This window comes from Podarcis cretensis (assembly GCF_951804945.1).
Source record: "Podarcis cretensis genome assembly, chromosome: 12".
NCBI classification, from domain to species: domain Eukaryota; kingdom Metazoa; phylum Chordata; class Lepidosauria; order Squamata; family Lacertidae; genus Podarcis; species Podarcis cretensis.
Window position 1 is genome coordinate 24,478,297 of NC_137181.1, and position 27,324 is coordinate 24,505,620.

General features: G+C 39.3%; 1 protein-coding gene across 1 annotated transcript in view; it reads left to right on the forward strand.

The window, feature by feature from the left end:
* LOC307200044 (uncharacterized protein) overlaps positions 1-27,324 on the forward strand; it is a 73,451-nt gene that overhangs the window by 3,198 nt on the left and 42,929 nt on the right. The window contains exons 2-3 of the mRNA XM_079948381.1: positions 20,657-20,735; positions 24,685-24,834. Of these exons, the coding sequence (XP_079804507.1) occupies positions 24,780-24,834 (55 nt within the window). The 5' untranslated portion in view covers positions 20,657-20,735; positions 24,685-24,779. The remainder of the gene's footprint in view (positions 1-20,656; positions 20,736-24,684; positions 24,835-27,324) is intronic.

The following is a 27,324-nucleotide window of genomic DNA, read 5'->3' on the forward strand; positions in this document are numbered from 1 at the left end:
GTCATGCTGGCCACATGACCCGGAAGCTGTACGCCGGCTCCCTCAGCCAATAAAGCGAGATGAGCGCCAGAACCCCAGAGTCGGCCACGACTGGACCTAATGGTCAGGGGTCCCTTTACCTTTACTCGTGAGTATGAAAGAAGACTTTGCCAACACTTTAAAATTAAAATGTTATAAAAACAACAATATAAATCAATCAACCATCAGAAAAGTGGGGGAGGAAAACCAGATGAGGCAAATCAGATAGCAAAGCGGCCCAATATGCATGGAAATCAGCTGTGTGCCACATATGAACCACCCTGAGATCTTTGGATGAGGGGCAGTATATAAATTTAATTACTGTAACAACAACAACTGGCCCGTGGGCCATAGGCTCCCCATATGTGATCTAGATATGATTAGGGAATGGAATAAGGAAAAGTTTAAAATCAATAATGCTAGTTTTATCTGACAAAATGTATATGCTTCTGGCAGTATTGTTTGTCTCATGCCTAGTGAGGTAGCAGTCATCTTACCCAAGGAGAAAAGTTGTGCTTGTAAGGACTGCAATTGTATCAAATTTAATAGGTCCTGAATGCCAAAACATAACGCTCTAGCCTGTGTGCAGCACCTATGCTGTGCTAAGGAATCTGGAAGTGCCCGGCACCACTGTACATATTTCCTTTAATATATAATCCCATTTGGCACTCCACTTAATTTTCCAAATTTATAAACATCGTGAACTGTAGAACATGCATTTGTCTAAGTGTATTTACAGAAAAACTGTTTCATTGCATAACAAGTGGAGGTGGGTGGAAGCACCCAAAGCAAATCCTATTTTCAAAAAATTCCAAAACAGTTTGCACTCACAACTATAGAACTGTGCAACTTGAGAAGGAGGAGAAGGTGGCACTACAAATGAATTATATGCATATAGTAATGTGATTTCTTAAGACTGGGGTGCTAACCTGAAAAACATTAACAGTCATGATACAGCAGGGGCCATGGACCAACTTAATGAGTGCCCTGACAACAAACTTATTTATACTTCCCAGCAAAAGAACAGCTAGCTTCCAAATCTGTCACAGCAAAAAAAAAAAAAAAAAATCAGTCTTCAGGAGGCAAGTATGGCTTTCAGCTTGTGTGAACATATGAACCTCTCTTATAGTTAGTCAGACTATTGATCCATTTAGTCCCAGTACAGTGCACTTGGACTAGCTCTTCAAGTCATGGGAAGGAACTAGATCTATTACTCGAGATCCTTTTAGCTGAAGAATGCAGGGAGTCTTGTATATGCAGTGCAGGTGCACTACTACTGATGTATAGCCTCTTCCCACCAATTGCCTCTACTAAATTGCTGCCCCCTGATGAGCTGAATCGATATTCTACACACCAATGCTTTTCAAATTGTTTACTAGGAACCCTGCAGTTCCTTGGCTTATCAGGGATTCCTCAGTGGAAAAGTCAGCAATTCCCAGAAAAATGACTTGCTCACTGCTACCATTGTTTGTCCTTCCCTCCAATGTGCAGTCATAGGAGAACGGTAATGAACTCTCAGTTTGCACAAAGTGAGACCAAAGAGACTATGTGAGAGCGTTGACATGCGGGTGCCTCTCTCATTATTTAATCATCATTATCAACAACAATAACAATAACAAGAATAGTTACTTATTACTTATACCCCGCCAATCTGACGAGGTTGCCCCAGCCACTCTGCGTGGCTTCCAGCATAATAAAAGCACAGCAAAATCTAAAACATTAAAAACTTCCCAAAACAGGGCTTCCTTCAGTTGTCTTTGTAAAGTTGTGTAGTTGTTTTATCTGTTTGACATCTGATGGGAGGGGGTTCCAAAGGGCAGGCGCCACTACTGAGAAGACCCTCCGCCTGGTTCCCTGTGACTTCACTTCTTGAAGTGAGGGAACCACCTTGGCAACCTCTCTCTGCCCAGGCCCAATGATTCCTCTTAGATGGACCATCAACACCTTTTGTCTTGTTAATGACTTTTCTCTTCAGTAGCCTGGCCAGGCTGGTTTGCATAAGCCAGTCCAGGGATTCCTTGTCTGGTTCTGCAGCTTGTAGTTCTCTTTTCATATCCCAAATAATAAAAAAGTACCATTTATTATTTTTTTGGGTTTAGGAGGGTTCCAATCCCCAACCCATAGTATTTTCACCACCTTTCTGAAACTTCACTGCTGAGCTTGCCTACCAGTAAGAATGCCTCAACCCAGGAAGCATGTCATATTGTCATAGTGAGCCTGCAAAGAACAAGGGTACAGTACCCTTGGAAGGCTGCAATTCAGCTGGGTCCTAAGAAAACATGTGGGAGTTGTAGCCATGCAGTAGGGGTGATGATGTCAGTACATTAATCTTCCCATCAGGTTTCTCATTTTGGAATAAAATTGTTTCTTTATAAATGTTTGCAATAGAATGAATACAGTTTTCAAATGCATTATTCATTTACCGTCAAGTTTTTAAGTATCCCACCAAGAAAATATTAAGGTTTAAATTTTTAAACTGCAATTCCGAAATACGGTTGTTTTGCAATGCAACTTATGATATATATCCTTCAGTGCTGTTATTGACTGGAGTGATGAAATGCCAAATCCTATGCAGATACACCAATAAAGGGCTGTAAACTTTCATTTTAACTCTCCCCCCCCCATAAAAATAGTTTGCAAATCACTTTCTGTATTAGAACTCCTTAAAGTATTAAGAGATTTGGGCCATGAAAACAGCTTTAATTGCTTGTATCCATGTGAAAACAAGGCAATTAAAGTCTATTATGTAAATACGATACTGTTTTAAAATGCTGATGACAAAATCACAATTAAGTAGGATGGGGAATTAGAGCATCTTGTTTTGATTACACAAGCCATGAGCTTTAATTTTGACACTCTGACAGGCATATAATGTAAACATTATATTTTAGTTTTCACTGATCAGCTACCTAGATCCATTGTAGTCACTGAGGGTAGCTTTAATCTAACCACACAGTTCTGCTTGCTGATCTAATGGCGGCGATTACCTCTCCATGAAATTCATATACAACATCACAATCACTTTATTCATAGGAGGTTCATATTGGTATAATGATGCTCCACTGGGCCACAGTAGATACATGGAATGGCATTAATGGCTGATGACTGTCCATTTCCAAATGAGATCAAAGTAATGGAGCTGAACACTAGCTCTACTCATACAGTTGTTCTCGCCTCCATAAGCAATTATGATTGTGCAAGCAGGAGAGAAGGGATGAATCTATCGACCTTAGTCCATCCCTGTCACTATTCCTGCAGCTCACTATATGCTGGAGGCTGAACTTCCGCAGCAGGGAGATTTCCAGGGGAGCCGTGATCTCTAAGCTCTATGTGGGTTCTACACTACCTCCACTGGTCTAGACTCTACTGGCCTCTGAATACCAGTTGCCAGGAATCACATGTGTGCTGTTGCACTGAGGTCCTGCTTTCAGGCTTCCCATGGGCATCTGGATGGCTACTGTGAGATCAGGATGCTGGACTAGACAGGCCATTGACCTGATCCAGCAGGCTTTTCCTATGTTCTTAAGTTCTCAAGAAGAAAAGACTTCCCATTACAAAACTGAGGAGCTGCAGGAATGGCAATAGGTGTGGGATGTTAGCATCCAAAATGCATATGTAAAGAGTTGTAGAACTCTTAGATGCCATAAGCCTGAGGCAGTTATGGCTTTTGGTACAGCCGTGACAGCTAGTAGTACATACAGTTTTTTAAAAAAATAATATTTATTACTTTTAAAGCTTACAAAAAAGAAAGAAAAGAAAAAAGACAGGAGAAAGAAAACAAGAAAGAGAAAAAACAATACAATACAATATATAAACAATACAAAACACAACCTTAACACATTAAACTAAACACAATAAACAAAACAAAACAAAACAAAAACAATTTAAAAGCATACATCATACCTTTTCCATATACTTCTATATATGTATATTTCTATATACAGACTTTAAATTTTCCAATCCTCTTCCACCATCTCCTCTCTCCGGTCTCGGACTCTGCCAGTCACTTCCGTCAACTCCATACAGTCCATCAACCTGGAGATCTTATGTCCGAGGCTCTTAACTCTTTTCCAAGTCCCTTCTGCAGGTCTTCTTCATATTCTTTGATACTATAGAGCAGATCTCAGGGAAACTCCGGCCTAACAATATTTTTATTCCTTCTAGACAGGTCAGCCAGATTTCCATAGTTAAAGCTAAGATTCATAAAGTATTTCAGGACATGTTTCAAGATTCCTCCAAAACCAAAGGCCCCCAGAACTCCAGTCTCCTCCTGACCCAAGTCCATGTCCCAAAAGTCAGTTAATCCCTGCATGGAGGGATCTTTCCAGCTTTCCTTCTCTACTCCAGGCCGGGCTTCAATCCTCAAAATCTGACTTTTTCTAGGTTCAATCATAAAAGGCCTCAACTTATAGTCCTCAATTTGCCTTTGTAAGGCTAAGGCTCCCACTTGTATTACTTTAGGTTCGACAACAACAATTTTCTCCTTCTTAATTTGTTCTGCTGAAGTAAATTCCTGTACCAAATCCTGAATAATTTCTGTATTGGTACTCACTTTTTGTCCCAGATTAATCGCTTTTTGTCCCAAGTTATCAATTTTAGTAGTCATAACATCGGTCTTCTTATGAAGCTGTTCCAACAAATAGCTTATCTTACAAAATGCATTCACTAAGGCTTCTCCTGTCAACATTCTTAAATGGCCCAAGGTCAATCCCTGATTCTCACAGTTCTTATCCTACAGCTGGAGATTCCCCAGCTCCAGTCTTCTAACAGTTTCCAAAGCTCCCTCTAGAGGGAAACAGTCTCCACTTATATCAATCCTTTCAAGCACAGTTCAAAAAGTAAAGTTAGTTTCAATTTTCAGTTACTTGTCCTCCTTTTTAAACGCAGAAGAGGACAATGGGAACAATATATTTCTCTTATTTAACTAACTGTCAACATGTTTTATTCACAGTCAATGAACTCTCCCAAAACTTCAATCTACTGGCAGCCCGTTTCCAGGTTCAGAGCAGTGGTAATTTAATTTTTATCACTCTCTCCTGCAGGCTTACACGATCCAAAATTTCCCCCCTCTTCTCCTGCTTCCAAGGGGGGTTTAATGATTTTAATCGATGGAAGTTTAATCCTTTACATAAGGCTTTCCAAGACCTTAGTTTGCAGCTTCTTTGCTTCAATCTATTTACAAAAGGGGAAGGCGGACTTCCTGTTTGAAACCTTCCCGTTTTGGTACCAAATTAAGACTTTTGTAAATCCAATTTTCCGTTCTACTCATGGGTAGTTGTTTAAAGTCAAATTGTCCACAGGAAAAAGTCAGCGCTCTCCAGCAACAGCAATGCGGCTTCACTTCGTGAAAAAAGCAGTCAATTCGAAGCACCGTGCCACTCACCCCACGTCGCTCCGGATCCCCAAAACTGGGTTTCCCTGCGAGCAGGGGAGATGCAAAGGGTGCCAGCCGAATCCCACGTTCACAAGCTTCTCCCGCCTGTGATTTTAGTGGGTCTCCGCCTTTGCTGTGGCGGTCAGACCCCGATTTCCATGGAGCAAATTCCTCCCGATCGGAGGAACTCCGCCATTGCCGGAGGCGCCAACCCGGAAGTCAGTTTAACTATTAGAGCAGCAGGTATGTTGCGTTGTGCTGCTGTCTGCCTCAGAGTTAGTTAGTTTGTAACAGCTTAATCTATGGAAGATGTTTTAGCAACTGACGTATCACCTACCCACATTGTATATTTAATCTGCAACTGCAAGTACAGTAAGTAAAAGTTCTGTGTTATTTAAACTTTAAAAGAAAGTGTCTTGGGTAGTTTATATGGGGGGTGGGCAACAGAACTAATTAAAGGTATAAACATCCCAGAGCTGTCTTTCACATGCTCCGCAAATGGAAAATAAAATTTAATTCCCACAATAGGGACATGGCAGGGGGGCAAGTGATCTTTGCTGCCCCCTTCATGCAATGGGAATTACAGTACAAGAGGATCAGAGGCATGAAAGAGTAACTGGATAGGGCTGCTATCAACTGTTTATGCTTGTTTTGCAATCGGGGTGGCCAACAAAATACTGTATCCCAGACTTAAATGTTTTTCCCTACATCTGCGGTTCACGCCTGCACAGGTGAAAACAATTATTTGCACCGGCTGTTAGCTTCAGCTTATTCATCATTTTTGTAGGTTTTTGGAAGGCAAACATTTTTGTGTGATGGTTTATTTAGATACTGCTGCTTTAGTCTTATTTGTGTGTTAGTGGTGCAATCTGTAAATATGACTTTAAAAAAAAGGTTTTATGATTCTTTTATTTTTATTAGTGTGCAGCCTTCAAATGATTTTGATTAGGTGGGAAATAAATGTGTGGTGTATTGGTCAGAGTGTAGGACCAGCACCTGGGAGACCAGGGTTCAAATCTGTACCCGGTCAGGGAGTTCACTGGGTGACCATGAGCCAGTGACTGGCTCTCAGTTTAACCTACCTCTCAGGGTTGTTGTGGGGATTAAATGGGGGGGGGGAAATCATATGCCACCTGGAGCTCCTTGGAGGAAAGACAGGATAAGAATGCTATAAATAAACAAACAGAAAAACTCATCATTACCACCATGAATTTTCTAATGCAGGCATAGGCAAACTCAGCCCTCCAGATGTTTTGGGACTACAACTCCCATCATTCCTAGCTAACAGGGCCAGTGGTCAGGGATGATGGGAGCTGTAGTCCCAAAACATCTGGAGGGCCGAGTTTGCCTATGCCTGATATAATGGTTGTGAGGATATGGGTGTCCTTTGAGGGGATGGGATTAGAGTATCTTGGAAGAAGACTGAATAATTATATTTAGAATACCCTGTGATTCAGCCAATTTTGTAATCATGTTTAATCTAAACAACAAGCAAGAATTTATCAAGAGGATTTCTTATCAGAATGGCATGTTCTATTGCATTCATTTGGAACTTGATGCATTTTCGTCCATTGTTAGTAATTATCTAGTTGGTGCCATGAGATTTCTCATTGGCTTAACATTAAATTGTTGGTGTTTGGATCGGTCAGGGCGACCACTTGCGCTCTAGACCTTGCCACAAGCTTTATCCAAACAAGCTGGGTATCTACTGGATTCAGTCTAACTTATTCATCCTGGTGGATCTTGGGTTTGGATTGCTCCCTAAGTCAACCACCAATTTCTAAGCCATCAGCACCCATGTGTTAACAGTTAAATCTATGATAGCAAAATGCATCCTAATTGATTTGATGCCCATTAAAAATTTATTTCAGAAAATAAAGCACCAGAAAATATAATAAATAAATGATCAGTCATCCATCAAGGACAAGAAAAAAAATCACATGTAACATGAATTATTTAAAACTGAAATAATTCTTCTCATACTGTGGAAATATCTTAATACCAATTAGTAGAGGGGGAGTAAGGTGATGTTTCAGGAGCACATAGAAATTTCATTTCAGTGGTCTTTCTCTATGTAATAAAAATGTTAGAATATCATCACTCAGCCTCCATTGGATTTATAGTGCCTCATCCTCATAATCCTGCATTTGCTTTTTTTGCTTTTATTTGTAAATTTTCAGTTATACACTCATATCATTTTCCATTCTTATACAGTGGAACCTCGGGTTACATACACTTCAGGTTACACACTCTGCTAACCCAGAAATAGTGCTTCAGGTTAAGAACTTTGCTTCAGGATAAGAACAGAAATCGGACTCCGGTTTTTTGTACATCTTAATTAGCTGCATATACAATAATACCTTCACCTTATTTTCCACCTTCCTATATCCTTTGTATTGTGAACTGCTGGTGAAGAGGTAAGCCCTATCTGGAATTTATATTTAAGATCATATTTTTTTGGTAAATATTCCCCTAAATACCCCCACTCACTCTTCGTCTGTTTATTGTCTACATTTCTTATTTTAGATGTCATACTTGCAAGCTCAACATATTTGATTAGTTTATTTAACATTTGTTCTTTCCCTGGAATCTCTCTTTGTTTCCAGTATCTTGCGTATACTCTCCTTGCAGCTGTTGTTGCATACAAGAATAAATTAAGGGCTTTTTTGGTAACTCATTTCCAATTATGCCAAGAAGGAATGATTCTGGTCTCTTGGGAAATGTAAATTAAAATATTTTTTCTAACTTGTTATACACCATTTCCCAAAAATCCTTTGCCTGATTACATTTCCACCATAAATGTACCCTCAGCTTCTAGACATTTCCAACAGATTTTTGAGTCTTTTCTATACATTTCGGCCAATTTAACATCGGCATTGTATTTTTAGCATATTTTCTCTTATTTGATACCAAGCAGAGAAGTTCATTGTTTGGTTTCATGGTATGGGAGTCAAGAAGAATGGACACTAAGAAGGGGAAACATTATTTAAAACAAAGGCAGAAAATTGAGTAAAGTGGAGATGGAGAAAACTGAAAAGAAAAATGTGCTTTTAAACAATGGCAGAGGCAAAAGCCCAGAATTAAATTTAAGATTTTAACTGATGCAAAGGATAGAGGGGGGTTTGCCCTGCCGGACTTAAGACTTTATTATGAATCAGCAGCTTTCTGCTGGTTGAAACACTGGCTACTTCTTGAGAATACTGACATTTTGGATCTGGAAGGGTATGACAATAGTTTTGGTTGGCATGCATATTTATGGTATGACAAGGTAAAGGTGTATAAAAGTTTTAAAAACCATATTGTAAGGAAAGCATTGTACAACGTTTGGATTAGATACAAAGATTTGTTGGAAAGTAAAACCCCTAGGTGGGTGTCACCAATGGAAGCTAGGGAAGTAAAAAAGCTTAATATGGATTCTAAATGGCCAAAATATCATGAGATCATAGAATACGATGGTGAAAGGGTGAAACTTCAGAGTTATGAGAAACTAAAACCTAAGGTTCGAGATTGGTTGCATTACTATCAGATAAATGAGACGTTTAAACAGGACAGGAAAATAGGATTTCAGAAAGAGAAGTCAAAATTAGAAACAGAATTGTTGGAATCCAATACTAAGAATTTATCAAGAATGTATAACTTGCTGTTAAAATGGAATACACAGGATGAAACGGTGAAATCAGCTATGATCAAATGGGCACAAGATATAGGTCATGATATCATGTTTGCTGACTGGGAACAATTATGGACCACCGGTATTAAATTTACTGCATGTAATGCTTTAAAAGAAAATATTATGAAAATGATCTACCGGTGGTACATGACCCCAGTCAAGCTAGCAAAGATTTATCATTTGCCTAATAATAAGTGTTGGAAATGTAATGAGACTGAAGGCACTTTCTACCACCTTTGGTGGACCTGCCCAAAGGTTAAAGCTTTCTGGGAAATGATCTATAATGAAATTAAGAAGGTCCTTAAGTGGACTTTTCCTAAGAAACCAGAGGCTTTCCTTTTGGGTATGGTGGGCCAAGTGGTGTTAAGAAAGGATAGGACTTTCTTTATGTATGCCACTACAGCAGCAAGAATTCTACTGGCAAAGTATTGGAAGACGCAAGAATTACCTACTCTGGAAGAATGGCAAACAAAGGTGATTGATTTTATGGGACTGGCCGAGATGACGGGCAGAATCCGGGACCAGGGGAAAGAGACAGTGGAAGAGGACTGGAAGAATTTCAAAATATATCTTAAAAACAATTGTAAAATTGAGGAATGTTAAGATGTCAGGGGGTAAGAAGTAAAGAATTGCAGCAGTAAACAAAAAAAACTTAAGAAATATTTACGAAAAGGAATTAAGACAATGGATTTAAGGGTTGCTAAAGAATTATTAAACAAGGATGCAGGGATGGGGAGGTATGGGGAAGTCAAAGAAAAAAGGTTATGAACCGATGAGTATGAAGTTATATTGTGTTATATTGCTGTTTATTATCTGTGTGGAAAATTAATAAAAATTATTATAAAAAATAAAAAATAAACAATGGCAGAGGTCTGAGTAAAGTGCCTTCGTACTATGCAATATTTGAGAACTCTGCATGCTTTATCCCTCTTGCATGTGGTGGATGAGGAATGGAAGGAGGAGAATGTTTGAGTATAATCAGAAAGACATGAAGACTCTGAAGTGGAAAAAGTGGCTGTTTTAAACAATGGCAGAGACTTGAGATACTGGGAGTGGGAAAGTCACCATTTTAAACAACAGCAGAAGTTTGAATAAAGTAGAGCTGGAGGAATACTAAGATGATAACAGTGGTGATTCTAAACAATGGCAGAGGTCTGAATAGAGTGAGCAGGGGAGATGCTAGGAGGGGAAGTGGTGGTTTAAAACAAGGTTTAAGTAGAGTGAGGATGGAGTTGGAAAGGGTCTGTTGTTTAGCTTTTTGATGTAAGTTTCTCTGTTGTATTCAGCTCTGCTATTTCTCTTTATTAAAACTGGATTGTTTGTTTTCTTAAATAAACAACCTTTCAGTGTCTCTCCAGTAAGTACATGGAGTTTCTCCATGACATTTCTCGCACACCATTCCCATGTCCACCATTTCTGTTAGAAGCCATGGGGATAGAATGTTTGAATACCACCTGTACACATACAGGTTAAGACATGGAGGTATGGTTGATTTACTGTAATGTAGCTGCAATGCCAACGGAATACTGCTTGAAATCTATATCATGATGGGAAATTCAAGCTGCCCAAATTGTTTGTTTTCTTAAATAAACAACCTTTCAGTGTCTCTCCAGTAAGTACATGGAGTTTCTCCATGACATTTCTCGCACACCATTCCCATGTCCACCATTTCTGTTAGAAGCCATGGGGATAGAATGTTTGAATACCACCTGTACACATACAGGTTAAGACATGGAGGTATGGTTGATTTACTGTAATGTAGCTGCAATGCCAACGGAATACTGCTTGAAATCTATATCATGATGGGAAATTCAAGCTGCCCAAATTGTATTTTGAGAGCTAGTGTGGTGTATTGGTTAAGAGCGGTAGACTCGTAATCTGGGGAACCGGGTTTGCGTCTCTGCGCCTCCACATGCAGCTGCTGGGTGACCTTGGGCTAGTCACACTTCTTGAAGTCTCTCAGCCTCACTCACCTCACAGTGTTTGTTGTGGGGGAGGAAGGGAAAGGAGTATGTTAGCCGCTTTGAGACTCCTTCGGGTAGCGGGATATCAAATCCAAACTCTTCTTCTCTTCTTCTCTGATTCACTAAAATTAGTAAGCTTTCAAAACAAGAAACACAAGAAGCTATTTAAATGTTTTGAAAAGTTGGTCCAGTTGAGAGGAACACTGGAAAAGATAAGGTAAAAGATATCTATCTGTGTGATATGAGGGCATGAGGATTAACAGTGTTCCTAATGGGGTTGCCTGCAATGCAACAGCTACACTTAGCAGAGAAACTAGAATCTACATACAACACAAACAGTATACAGGCTTTCATGGGATGAAGCAATCTCTCGAGAAATTAAAAATCAAAGTTTTGCCACCAGCCATTCATTTTGGTCTATCAGCATCCCAGCAAGACCCAATACCAAGTGAAAAATGAATTAACCAGAATGGGAAAAATGGGCGTTGACTACTAGACAGATGAGCCCACTGATTGGTGTGTAGAAATGATTGTTGTACTGAAACCCCAATCCTTATTTAATGCTCTTAAGCATTAAAAACATTTGTATAGAAAGACATAGGTTTTTAGCAATCAATCAAACCTTAGCTTAATTATCTGGAGTCAACACATTTTTTAAGCTCGATATTACAATAGCTGGTTTTTGGGCAAATCCTGCTTGCAAAATTAAAACAAATAGAAACAGAAATATAGGCCACTGACCACTTTCCTCACTCACTTTTGAATTTACCATTTCAGATGTCTCCCTTTTAGCCTATCTGGGTACTTCAAAAAGCGAATTTATCAGATTGTGTCAGGGTCCATTGGCTTCCTTTGGTTTTATATTCATGGCAAAAATATAACATAATGTGATAAGAGATTGCATACATTTTGAAGACATTTAAGACAGCCTTATGCAAACCTCATATGGTTTCCCAAACGGTTTTTCTATCTTATATAGAGAAACCGATTTCCAGAGAAGCCCAAATCTAAGGCTGATTCCCCTTCCAAGGAGTAATTTGGTCTCTGAAACCTACTTTAGCATGACCTTTACATTGTTTTGTTCATTGTTTATCAAGAAAGTTGGCACAGAGAAAGGGAAATATTGAACGATCAGAGCTCTGGTCATTCCTACTTCTCAGAGAGAACTAGAAAGTGGAAGTTAAAGAAAGCAAGTGCTCCCTGTGTGCAGATTACGAGAAGTTTGCTTTATAATGGATTTCTTTAATTGCATAGCATCATCAGCGTTCATAGCTCAAGTTTTAAATCCCAGATAGGTGTCATTTTCGTTCATTCACACACACACACACCCTTTAATATTAGGCACACTGGGGCGGGGACTCTGTAGCTGTTTGCAGAGTACCAGAGGACAGATCCCTCCCTGCACCAAAGAGCTTAACAGTTAAAATGTGATATTGGGGGAAGTACATATGAAAGTGAGGGAAACTGAGGCTGGGTAAACAGAGAAAGATCATATGTTACTTCTGTTGCAAGTACTTAGCACACTTCAAAACTGTCCAGACTATTTTGCAGTTGGGATTCAGTTATATAACAGCACATTCAATTAAAGTGGATTTGGAGCTTGTGAGCAACAAACCCCACTTCCAAAACAGGCTTATAGCAGTAAGGAATGTAATAGAGAAAGACACTAGAAAGTGTGAAATAACAATTGTTTGGTGTGACAGCTAATAACTTCCCCACAAGCTTTGTAAGAACAAATCAAATGCTCAATAAACAGGTTGTCCAGCACTTAGTTATCACCTAAGGCTGCACTCCAAATACTACTTACCTGGACATAAGCCCCACTGAATTCAATATAGACATGGCTTCAGTTGCAGTAGGGTATGGAGACTACTGGCTGAATCGAAGTCATCATGAAAAGATGGCTTTTGAGGAGGGATTGTTTTAAGGAAGTGTGATAGTATTGCACAGGTGTTCTGGTCTCAAACAAATGGGACCTGCTTCTACTTTAAAATAGTTGCAGTATATTTCCTTCTTTTCTGCTGAAAAGGGTTTGAAAGTCCCTGTGGCCTAATTTCTTAAGCAGCTGGCTTCTTGAGCAAAATATGATAGTTTAAAAGCCCTACTCCAGCTGTTAAGGAAGCCCCAGTAGCCAATAACCCTCTTCATATTTTATGCTGATTTCAAAAATCAACTATTGCCTATTGTTCCCTGTGCAAAGCAGTGGTTTTATTTTTGTTTTGCTTCCTTTAGGCTAATTTGATTTCCATCTCACTTATCCATTCTCCCTGCCCCTATGGTTCAATTAGTGTAATATAAGTTGGAAAGGTACTTCAAAGATCATGAATGGCCATGTACTGAAACAAGGAGCACAAGCCCCAATGAGGTGAATGTTATTTGAGTTATAAACTGATTGTATGTATTTGTCATGGCCTTTGGCTAGTACAATAAATTGATTGATTGATTGTTTGATTGAATGAATGATACAATTTTAAATAAATAAATAAATAAATAAATAAATAAATAAATAGCTGGAGGGGAGGTGTTTGCCTGGTACCAAAATGACAACAAAGTTAGGCACTAGTTGAGCCTCTTTGGGAAGGACGTATGATAACCAGGGTGCCACTACTGAAAAGGCCCTTTCACCCTTAACTACTTACTGCACTTCACCTGGCAGGGGCACTCAGAGAAGGGGGTCTGAAGATCTCAAGACCCTTTAGGTATCCTGATCCCAAGTTGTAAATGACATTCAATTAGAGCTACAAATAGACTAGAAGTCAGTGGAGATGATTATATATACAAAACATACGATCTTCCACTCAGATACGGCTATTTGGACTCCTTTATATATCTGGCCAGCATTTTATGTAACTGTATTTCGACAACTACATATATGCAGACATGCAAGTCTCCTTCTTGATGCTTCCACTTTGTACACATAGTACACTTCAGTTTTGACAAGTCTTTGAGGTTAATTTATTTATGTATTCACAAATGTTTGTCTTTATATGGTTCGATGCATCCCAATTTTGAAGCTTCACTTTTGATGATATAACATTCTAGAAGAGCTGCATAGCACTATATGAAACACTGAAAGAAGATATAAAAAACAAGGCAAAGATCAAGGAGAAATGACTTTCTAAAAAGAGCTCAAATCTGAAAAGGAAACAGAATGACTGTGATACTCAAAAGCAAGAACAGCTGCAATTAAATCATGCAGTCCACATCTGTAAAAAGAAGAAAGTGTTCAATTCTTGGATCAAAAAGCCAGAACAGTGGTTCTGAAAGAGAAATTACATCTTACTACACATTAAAAATTGTGTTTTATTTGGAGATTTTTCCCACGTGTCTCCACATTGCCACTAGTGTACATTTTCAGCAGGAAAAAGTAGCACCACAAGATGCTGTTCTCCTGAGACTGTACTTCAGAATACAAGAGGGAGATGATGTTTCCATATGCAAAAAATAATAATCCAAACCATACGTGCATGGAAAATTAGCATATCAGGAAAAAGTCTGATTGAAGTCTTCTAACACTGTGACTTTCCATGGGGCAAGAGGGTTTTGCTGAGGATAAAATATCCCGTCATGTTGTTAACTACCTCAGCTCTGAAGTGGCACAGTTCTCAATGTGTATTTTAATTTAATTTAATTTGACTGACAGATTGGTCCCACATTCATCAGTCAAATACACTTTTATTCACAACTCTAATATTAAATGCATCAATATCTCAAAATCTAGAAGTGTAAAGTGGCTTAAGGTGTGATATGGATTTGTGTGCCACTTGTTGACATTTTTCACGTTCGATTTGCTTGCTAATATTCCATCTTTCCTGTTCCCAGTCTCATCCCTCAGTTCTTCTTTTATTAGCTCACTGCTGACTTATCGCCTTTCTCAACTGATCTTATGCTTAATGAAAGTTTATGAATCCATGACTGCATCACAGCAGAGGTCAAAATCACACAATTCCACGGTCATATAACTATCTAAAACGTAGCGAGGTAATCAGTACAGGTATCACTTCCAGAAGTGAAATCTGCAACCAAGGAGTTCACATCATAGATAGTCAGAGAAAGAAGAAAGAGTTTTCAATCTAGTTCTGGCTTATATGAAGGGGAGTGGGTTTAACTAGTAAAGATAATTAAATGGTCAATCTGTGAGCACTTGGAAAAGGATATTGTGATTACTAAAACCAGCTTGGGTTTCTCAAAAACAATCCATGCTGGATGAATATCTCTCTCTCTCTCTCCCATGTTTCAAGCTTGGTGGATTGGGGGAATGCTGTGGATATGCTGTATATTGAATTCAGTAAGAATTTTGACAAAGTCCCCCATCATATTCTTATGGAGAAGCTGGTAAAATGTGGGCTAGATAAGGTAACTGTTAAGTGGATATTGACAAGCTGGATCGTGTACAGAAGAGGGTGACTAAGATGATCAAGGGTCTGGAAACCAATATTTATGTGGAACAGTCAAGGGAGTTGGGTATGTTTAGGGCTGCAGGCTTGGAGTGTCTTATTTCTTGAACTGGAATGGCTCTCATTAGTGAGTAGATCTGACTCCACTCCAGTGGGAAATATATTGCCCTATTCCAGTGGTAGGGAACCCTAGGCATTCCTGGTGTTGTTGAGTCCAAGTCAGTGTAACCAACGGTAAGAGTTGATGTGAGCTCCTCCACTGCTGCACTCTTTACACATGACAGACAGATCTTGGATGACATATTGATTGGGATTCATAGGCATGTCAGTGGGATTTTTTTACTTTCTTTTTTAAAGAGCAGATTCCCATGCCATCTACCGGGATAATCAACATGGTATCATCCAGATGCTATTGTACTACATTGCCATCAAACCCAGCCAGAAAGACCAATGATCAAGAATAATGGGAATTGTAGTCTGACAACATCTGAAGGGCGTGTCTTATTTCTAGAAGTCCCCTCAGGTGGTTTGACATGTGGCACCATGGGCTCCTGTTTAAGAAATGCCAGACCTTTAGTATGTGGAACAAGTAATGTTTTTTACATCCCAACCATTGGGAAAATTCAACATGCAGAACAGGGATGGCTAACCTGTGGTTCTCTAGATTACAGCTTCCATAATCACTGGCCATGTTGATGAGAACTGAAGTCCAACGGCAACTGCAGGGCCACAAGTTCCCAATCCTTGATGTAAAATGTATCCATAGGTTGTTAGAGGTTGCTATTTGAAAGTTTCAACTATTAATGTCACAGAGTGCTCGTGGAGAGAATTAGACAAGGCATGTTGATATCAATATGAAGGGCATTTTTTGTACAAGCAAATCTTTTCCATTTGCAAGAACTTTCCAACCTCCTTCTGTGCAACCATGTAATGAGGGCAAGTTTCATTTCCACCACTCTGCAGAACTAAATGTCTTAAGAATGAAGTAGAATTAAGACAGGAATATCATTATGACAATAAATGTTAAGCTTTAAACCAGAAAAGCCTTCCACCCCCCCCCCCGACACTACATAAAATATGAATGAATGTGACTTAAATTGGAAAATCATTCACTGTATAATACAAGTACCAAATAGGTTTATATGTGGGAGGTAAATGAGTTGTAAATGAAAGAGCAAGCACATTGGGAATAAGGCAATGCTTTTCATGTTCCATGTTCCAAAAGTCCAAGAAGATCTTTCTTGAACTGTTCTTGTCCTTCACATGAGGAGGAAATATGCTGACTTTACAGAGCACAATCCTGCACGTTTACTTAGAAGTAAGTTCCACCACAGCCACAGCCGCCACCGCCACCACAGCCTCTACGCCACCACAGCCGCAAGAATTATGCTGGCACAAAACTGGAAAACGGAAACCATACCTAGTATAAGTGACTGGCAGGTTAAAATGGTGGAATACGCTGAACTTGCTAGACTAACGGCTAGAATACGAGACCAAGATGAGCAAATATTTCATAAAAATTGGAGTAAATATTGGAAATATATTGAAAATAAATTGTAGAAGACACTGGTGGGCCTGGATTAACTCTAACAGAGAATAACTAATATTTAAAACTAAGAGAAAATACGTGAATGTAGGATTATTTGATACTTACCAATAGGGTGGAGGGAAGTCCAGGACTAAACAAAGTCCAAAGGCGTCTTTTTTTCTTTCTTTCTTTTTTTCTTTGTATATCTATATGTATGCTTATAAGTTTAGTGATATGATGATCTGTATAGTGTATATCTATATAGACATGTGTATTTCTAAAATTTGAATAAAAAGTATTTAAAAAAAGAAGAAGTAAGTTCCACTGTATTTGGGTTCGGGGGTTTTATTTCCAAGTACATCTACATAGGATTGCAGTCTTAATCAAAGGGCAGGCATGCAGTTCTTATTCTAGATTTCCAAGGGAGAAGATAGCATATGCGTATATATTATTTAATGCTAACATGGTATAAATGAAGGTGTGAAGGGCCATATTCTCCACACAGTAGCTTCCCTGGAGTAGGGATGATGGGAAACCTCCAGTCCTATAGATGCTGTTGGACTACAACTCCTTCATAATTGGGCCATGCTGGCTGGGACTCATGGGAGGTGTAGTTCAACAGCATCTAGAGGATTGGAGGTTCCCCACCCCTGCCCTTGAGTCATCTCCTTTTGATCTCAACAAAAATGTCAGTTTCATCTGAATTTATTGCCATGTCTACTTTGATATGCAACACTGCACAGTATTTGCAAGCTCTATAACACCCAACATACATTTAAAGAAGCAACAATAACACTAGAAACGGGTGCACAGTGTAGGCTGTTGCAAAAACATGCAGTAACAGACACCAGTGAATTAGATTTTTTGCTGTATTGAAGGCATCAAGTTCCTTGCAACTAGGATGGTCCTTGGAGATAATTCAGTGATTTGTGTAGCATGAGTAAGGGTAGCCACCACAAGGGGCTTCATAAGGTCTTATGTTTGCTACCCATGGCATTATGTTATTATATAAATACTGCTCAGTAGGGTTTCTTTTTGCTTTTTTAAACCTCCAAGGTACCAAATGACTTCAAGATGCTAAATGTCTTATTGCCTCTTGAAAAATGAATGAATAAATCAACAAGAAAAATAGTTTCAAAGAGTCCTTTGGCTCTGAAGATAGTTTTAATTCTATGTATAAAGTTAATATTTCATGGTACTCAGCAGTGATGTTGAAGTAAAACACATTTATCCTTTGGGGAGATCCCTAGCTGATCAGTCACTTGCAGACGAGCCATAAAGCAAGGTCCGTGGATGCCAACGGCAAGCCTGACATTGAGGCAAGATGCTTCTAGAATGGATGGGCATTAAACTTTCATTTAAAAACACCACCACACATATACATATTCAGTTGAGGCATATGGTTCTAAATAGGCCCAGCAACAGCAATTGACCAGGTTGGGCAGTGGCTCAGGGCCTTAGAGGTCCAGAGGAACATGTGAACCAGCCATGCAGTCACTTCCCGCCCTCCTTGCTGAGGCCTCAGACAGCTGTTTTAGTGGTGAATGAGTGGCAGTGACTGTTTCGAATGGGAGCCAAACTTGGTTCCCATTCACAGTGGCCATCTCTCCCTTTCCATCTTAATTTATCCAAAATGCAATGCCCAGCTCTAGGGATCTATTAAATCTTTCCATAGACTTACAGGCCTAGATGTTCCATTTTGGATTTACCCAAAATTGGTGTGTGCATTTAGGATAAATTAAAGTAGCATGTGGTCACCACAAATGGGAACAGAGTTTGACTCCCATTAAAAAATAGCCCCAGCACTGACCCACTGCTAAAAAAAGCTGCCTAGGGGTTCAGCAAAGCTTGGTGAGTGATGTTGCTGCAGCCTTGGCAGCAACAGCAGTGGCAGAAGAAGAAAAATACTCTGCATTGGGGGTATGTGTTGGGGATGCCACCCATTGGCAGTACCCTGAAGTCTGGCCCCAGCCCTGATTTTAAGCCATCACTAGCTCATGCTCTGAATAATTTGTCTGGAGATCTGATAGGCCTGTCTCTGGGCTGGTTCATCATACCTCTGACTACTGGGTGCTCCGAATACTAGAAGCAATTCTTAACTTCCTGCATGTTTAATATTTGTGTGGCGCTGTGGGTTAAACCACAAAGCCTAGGACTTTCCAATCAGAAGGTCGGCGGTTCGAATCCCCACGACAGGGTGAGCTCCCATTGCTCGGTCCCTGCTCCTGCCAACCTAGCAGTTTGAAAGCACCTCAAAGTGCAAGTAGATAAATAGGTACCGCTCCGGCAGGAAGGTAAACGGAGTTTCCGTGCGCTGCTCTGGTTCTCCAGAAGCGGCTGAGTCATGCTGGCCCCATGACCCTGAAGCTGTATGCTGGCTCCCTCGGCCAGTAAAGCGAGATGAGCGCCATAACCCAAGAGTCGGCCACGACTGGACCTAATGGTCAGGGGTCCCTTTACCCTTTACTAAATCCCACTCCATTCATGGGAATGGAGAGGATGTTCAGAACTGAGCTGCAGCTAGACTGTTTTCTTTGACTGCTTCTGCCCACCCCATTTCTCCTTCTGATGTCTGCTGTATTTCTTCCTTTGCCCATTTGAATAAATCCATCTCAGAGGTCTCATGCCTTTGCTTTGATGCACCTGTCAACACTGTTTTCTTCCCGAGGGTGTCATAATGCAAATCAGACGGTATTACAGCGTGACTAATGCATGGGTGCATTCCTGAGTGTGCTGCACTCCATTTCTTCCATCTCTGCTTATTAGGTGAGCGCTGATAATGTTTTCAGCCTGACACACTTAATGATAAATGGAGCTTTTATTACCATCAATGGAGGCATGTTTATTTTCAAGGTGCTTCACCTTCATAAATTAATAAGCTTCACTGCAGTTTTTATAATAAAAGCGGTGGATATTTCTTTAGCATTTCCTGAATAAAATACACATCTATCTACATGTTCCCAAATACCTCCTCCTCCAGTCCCCATGTTATTGATTTTCGGAGTCCAGTTCAAAGTTCTGATGTTGAATGTATGTCCTTCCATGGCTCAATGCTTGAAGGATTTCTACTGCCCAGACACTGAGATTCCACAAAAGGAGGGAGAAGATTTCCTGTATGGTGTTCTCTGCTGGCACAACCCCATATGTGGACTTCAAAAGGCACCTTAATTAAGAGTACTACAAGGCATGGAACAGGAAACCCATGAATCTCCAAATGAAGGAAACTCACTGCTCACAAGGTTCACTATAAAGAAAGGGGGGAAAGGACACAGGATTAGCCTCCTGGTGCCATGCCCCAGCTAATGATGTTATACTTACAAACAACTCAGCGGAAGCCACTGACACAATACTGTACTAGTGTTTCAACCTACTGTTCACAAAGTTGTTTCATGCAATGGCAATAGCAGGAGCAGAAGTTATGGTGATTACACAGTGCATCCTAGCAAACTTTTCAAAACAAAAATTACAGTAACAGGAAAATAGAAGCAAACCTTTGGGTGGATTTTCTTATGGTAAGTTATCAGAATGACAGTTTGGACTATGTTTACTCCTTATAAAGCCAGCCAGCCAGCCAGCCATAAGCTACAACAGAAGATAAGTAAACAATTAAGAATAATTACAAAAAAAATAATATTTACAATAGCATGCAATCTTATTTATTTACCACATTATGAGCAAGTAATAAACTGTTTTGGGCTTTTGCAGGTGCCAAAGCAAATCTTACAAGAAGCCAAGAGGAAATCAGTTCCATGCAACTCAGACCAACTGGCTTTCCCCTCAAGAGGTGAGTCTAAACATTTAGTTCTGATCACAGAGAAGACTGGGCAATGTAATTATTAATGTGGTACATCCTCCACAGAGCCACTGCCACAAGAACAGAATCCCAAATCCTAGGATATTACTGTTCTAGCAGATCTATAGGGCTGAGGTGCCAGTTATAATTAATACAGAATTATACAAATAGATGTAAACAAATGAGATAAATAGAGCTTTGGGATGATGAAGCATGTCTCCTGTGTTCTACAGGCTGCATTGCCAACATGGCTGTTTCCATTATCTGCTCTGTCTCCTGCAGATAAATTAGAAGCAAGCAGTAATCCACAAATCAATAATATACTAGGCTAGATTGCACTATCTTCAGAAGAAGAGAAGTGCCATGATTATTTTTTCCGACCACAGGATAACCCCCAAAATGATACCGAAAAGGTATGATCATGAAAACTAGAGTGGAGAGTTTTTCGAAAGAGCTGCTCATTTATCTTTTAGAAGGGTCTTTAATTCTGATTTTTCATTAAACTGATGCAGTATTTTTCTTTTCTTTTTTTAAAGCAGGGGGCAGGGACAGAGAAGGAGAAGTTACAGAATACTCTAGATTTTGGGCTCTTAGCCCTTTGCTTAACAATATTTCAAAGCTTTACAGATCAATTGTATGCGCACAATGGAGAGCTGATAAAGAGAGCATTAATTGTTGCACACTGAACAGGTGAATATGAGCACAACAATTGCAAACCAAGAGGCTGGTAGAATTAAGCAGACATTTTTAAAAGCACCGAGTCTCTTTCAATGCAAACTTTTTTGCTTAAAGAATATTTACAACATTGTTATTTTCCCTTCATGAGCAAAGAAATCAAGCATGAATTATGGCCAACTTTGAAGGGCAACTTGGTATCCCATCTTCCAAGTGCTGGTACAAAAAGTCAGACTCACAAGCAAAAGGAAGACTCTAAATGCCACCATAAAAAACCCAAATAGATTTTCAACAGCAAGTCAAACTGAGATAGTGTTAGTAATTAAGAGTGTCTGCAGAGTAAGCAATTTGCCTGGGAGGAAATAACCTCCGCTACATATTATTTGCATACAGTATGGGGAACATGCTAATTTCTTTGTAAGCAGTCATGTTTTCAGCTTTGGTATACTGTCAGACACTAAATGATACAGACGTATATGAATGCTGACCCAGCAAATATTAAGGTATTCATTTACTAAAGTAAGGTAGAAGTTGGGATAAAGGTGGGTTGTAGTTCTTCTTCTATTATTTTCCTGCTGAATTAAAGCCACCCCATGAGTCCATGACAGAGAAGGCGACTCAGATTCAGATCTTTCATACTGAAGCCCAGTAGTCATTCTTTTCTGAATCACATTGGTTCTCATTGCTACTTCATGGCTACCAAGTACATTGCATACATCCCAATTTTCCCAAGAGACTAATTCCAGGGGTAGCATTGTACAGACAAGGGGAGCAAACCAACACCTAGGCTCACAAACAAACAACCTACTCTTGATGTACCCCAAAGCTCATTCTTGCAAGCCAGCTGCAAAACTTGTACTTGATATTTTCCTCTTCACTGGTTGCATTTGTAAGTTCCGAACTGTTTCTCTTCAACCCACAAACACACATTTGCAAGTAAGTGGGGTGTTCCCAGTAGCTAGTAGCTGCTAGCCATCAAAACCCATCCATGCTCATTCAAGCAACCATCTAGCCATCAATGCAAGTGGAAAGAATATCGTCAGACATAAACCATGCAAAAACCTAGCAAAAATGTCATTTTGCCCATCCAAACAGGATACCTACAACAATATTTTCAGGCCCACACTTGCTTTCTCATTGTGCTGTGAGTACCAAAATGGAAACCATACATATTTAAATGACCGAGCAATCCATAATAAAATATAGTCTTCTCAATTAATAATGTCACAGCCTCTTGAGCTCAGCAGCAACTTCACAAAGCACTTCTCTGCCATGCACAAATAGACACACACACACGAGAGAGAGAGAGAGAGAGAGAAAGAGAGAGAGAGAGAGAGAGAGAGAGACTTATACACAAAAGGAGAGTAGCAAGGGCTCTTTACTTAAAAGTACACTGAAGCTTGAATTTTGTGCATTGAATTTGAGAAGCCTTGTCAAAACTGAGATTGGATTCCCTCGTTGTAGACATCCTTTGTCTAGAATCAAATGAGATAATAAACTAAGATAGATGAAATATATTGGCTGCATAAAGAGCCTCCATCTTTAAATAAAAGAACCATAATTTTCTCAACACCTAGCTAAATGATGCATTAAACTATTTAAAAATATACACATTTAGTAATATTAATACCACAAGTTAAATTATAGCTGTACTTATGCTTGGTGATACCCATGAGACATATTTAAGCCTAAATTACTGCCTGCATTTCCTTTGCTGAATACTGTGTTCTTTTTTAAAAAAAACAACAACCCACAAACACCCATATTATCAGTACTCTCACGCATACATGCATTATTTTATTTATATTTTATTTTATTTATATTCCACTGTTCAAACCATGCTCAAGGCAGCGTACAGCATGAAAATATGATACATAACTAACACATAAGACAAGTAGTCATAAACAATAATAAAAAACTAAAAAAATACACAGAGAAACTGAACAGTTTCCACCTAAATCACAAAAAGATCTAAAATAAGGATACAGAAAACCAACAACAGCAAACCCCCACCAAACACACCAACCCAAAAAGCGGGAGTCAGTCAGGGCCCAGCCCCACCAGGCCAGGTAGAAAAAGGCCTGCAAAACAGGGAGCAGGACTGACAGCCAATATGCTCTCAGAAATACGAGAACTGTCTTTTTTAGCTAATAGACTGCTGAGTTTGAGGCACTAAATATGCTTTATATTGAGCACATACTTGATGGATGGGATGATTGAATACCTCAGAAAAAAACCTATTACTTTAATCAAATTCTGTCAGTCAGGTAGTGGACACCTTGTATACATTTTTCTTAACAGATCTGTGACCACATAATACAATTTGAACTTGTTTGATTTGATACTAAAGCTGTATACACACCCTTGTTTATTCTGCATCCAGTGCACACCCACTGCTGGTTTGGGAAGTGATGTACACACACCTTTAGCCACAATTCATTCTATCCTGTATCTATCCTGTCATATATTTTTTTAAAATACAACTTTTTCAGACGTTTCCCCACAAACCAACTTCGATCCAAATTTGGAATTTTGGGGGGGGGCAACCTAGCTGCATTTTTATCTGGTAGATTTATTCTTCTGATCCTGGAGTTGTTCTGGATTGCTCTCTAAAACCATGAGCCCAGTTGATTGCTGGCTACTGATACCTGCCGACTACTGTTGTTTTAATAACCTTGCCTGAAAAAGCCATTTCCTTACTGCTATTCCAAGCAGAATATTATTATGTGTATGGTAGTTCCTCGCACATAAGAGTGTGGCCAACTAAGTTCTACACTGAGTAGAGCCACTGAAGTGAACAGACCTAAGTTAGTCATGGCCATTAATTTTAATTGGTCTACTCAGAGTACGACTAATGTTGAATCTATTCAACAATCTATTATTTTCCTCTCCCTTTCAGCTTTCTGGTGGTATTTCTCATGACATGCACCATGCTGGTGAAACAGCTAAACTGGTAGAGGACAGATGTTCCAGATCCCACGCTGGCAAACATCTGGCTCATTCTGACAGAGATCTCTCTCTATAATATATATAATTCAATTGAGTTAACCCACTACAACAGAACAAGGCTGTGCAGACAACAGAACAGATTCAAAGTCATGATGTATTAGTTTTGGAAGGTTTTCAGACTGGTGTTTTGGATTATTTTTTTAAACCATTCTTTTGTCTACAAAATGTTTGCTGTTCATAAAGCATCATTTCCCCTTCCCTGCCTCCTCATACAAGAACTAAATGGATTAATGAGTGCTTTCCCTTTATTTACCAGACAAAAATCCATGTTCTTTAATAACGGAATGTAAGGAAGATTTATGGACTACTCTGAGCTTCCTTTTGAGCAGCCAATTCAACAATGACTCATTCATGAAGAATCTTCTTTCACAGACTGGAGTGTGCTATGCTGTACATCTATGCAGAGGTAAATCCAAAACAGAATTTCACATTTTCATTGTCATAGCAAATGAGCCCAAGAAAAATGTATGTTGATTGTAAAATAAAATGCCCCACCTTTCATGGAAAAAGAGAGCATAGTGGTTAGAGTGTTGGGCTATGACCTGAGAGACCAGGGTTCAAATCCTCACTTGGCCACGAAGCTCAATACGTGACCTTGCACCAGTGACATACTCTCAGCCCAACCTACCTCACAGGGTTGTTGAAAGGATAAAATGGGGAAAATGATGTAAGCCTCCTTGAGCTCCATGGAAGAAAGGTGAGATACAAATATGATGATGAAGAAGCAGAAGAAGATAGTTCTGTTTGCAGTTTATGGGGGACATTCTGACAAGTTTTTTTGGGCGGGAAGAATTAAAAAGGGAGAGCTGTTGTTGCTGTTGCAGTTGTTGTTAAAATGGAGTTTGGCTGCCACCACAAGTTTTGCTTGGCCACCATTTTCCCCCAGACAATACCTCTGGAACAGCACATAGCATCATTCAAAGTGAGGGAATCTTTGATCCACTGATAGGATTGTCACAGCAACCAAGTACTTTTAAGCAAGCAGACAAGGGTTGGGGTAGAAGGATATTTGTTATACTTACCCGTTGCATTTTTAGCTGTACATAATAGGTGTGTGCTTCAGAATTTAATGTGCAGAGGTCTTAATATTACTAATTAAAATCTAGTACATCAGTGCACAGCAAAAAGTCTTTAATCACACACTAACTGGGCTGGGGAAGCAGAGAGAGTGTAGGCAACATCTATTAAAATATAAACTTCATGCTCATGAAGCAACTGATTGCGAGAGCAATGGCTAGAAGACATGCAAAACACTTTTACTTTTTCAAAACAATAAAAAATGGGGTGTTTTTCAGACTTTTCCACCATTCAGAATTGCAACTGGACGACTATGTTGTGTTATGTACATCCAGTGCTTTTTTTCTAAAAAAAAAAATGTTTAGGGGTACTCTCATTTTCCTACTCATATTGAAATACTGCCCCTCAATGAGGCCAAACTTAGATTCACAAAATGTTTAGGGGTATACGTACCCCTGTGTCCCCCCAGAAAAAAGCACTGTGTACATCTTCAGTGTTTGGGCATTGATCCCACTGAGGGACCAGAACTTATTTTCTGGTTCTGTACTGAGACCATAACAACTTAAGCAGGAAAAGGTGCAGTACTTGCTTTCTGTATCTGGAGTGAGGGTATCTGTGTGCTAGGTTCAACAACACCAGAGCATTTTCCAGCTATTAACACACACTGATGGTGCCTTCTCTGCATACATAATATGGTCATGATCAGTGACCAACATCCTAATTCATGATTCACACTCTGTGAGTGTGTCTGTGGGTGTTTTTACAACTAATGTTTGCTACTGATTCAACTTGTAGTTTGCTGCTGATTCAACTTGTAGAAGTACACAAATGCGTCACTATGTTAGCCCTGTTGCAGACGTCAACCAACACAAGAGTGAGTGCCACAAAATCACTCTCCCCACTGAGTAATTGGTTAGACAAATAGCTCAAAAATCTTCTGATCAACTTAAAAGGTATCTCCATTTAAATTAGGCAACTATTTTTTACTTTTGATGTAAGAACTGATAAAAGCTATAGGTGGCAGATTATTGGAGGGAAAACACTTTTCTCTCAGCCAGGAGGGAATCTCTTTTTTTAAGAAAATGCCTGCTGCAGCACAGGCAGGCATCAGGTAAAAAGGCCAAATAACACTTTTTTTTCTTCAAAACTATTGTTTTATTCACATACAGGTGTATGCAGATTTAATCAGTTAATGAAATCCATTTACTGTAATTTGCTGGATTGGTTGACAACCCTAATGATAACAAAATCAAACCCTGATAATGCATCGTTAGGGATTTGTGTACATATCCCAATTATTGTTCCACAAATACCTGCCAATCAATTTCAATAGGAATGTAGATTTTAAAGTAGCACCTTGATCCCTGATGTTTGGGACAAGACTTTTGAGCCCAAGTGCAAATCTGCTCTAATTTAATTCCTATCAAGCTAGCAAAAGTATACAATAACAAAAATGTCAAATCTGATTATCAGATTTCTTTCTCTTTCCATTGGACTCTAGCATGGATCAATTCTAAAACAGTTAAAAAGGATTCCATGGAAGTTTAATATTTTCTTCTGTAAAATCAATGGCAGGTCATAACCTAAGCATACTGTTTTGGCTGAGATCTGCAACCCATTCAAATTGCATTTCTTGTGTCAAATGAAATGGGGCCCTTTTGAAGTTAGCTTTTTGTAAGTACACTTTGTACTTACAGCAAAAATTACAAAAACAAACTCCTATTATGACAGCAATGTGTACTCTAGTATACAATAAAATTAATCCATTTATATGCTACACTGATTGTATTATTGACACCAAATTATTCATGGTGGTTAAAAAAGGATGAGGTGTCATGAGGAGCTTCAGACACGGTGAGTGGGCATTAAAATTGGAAAT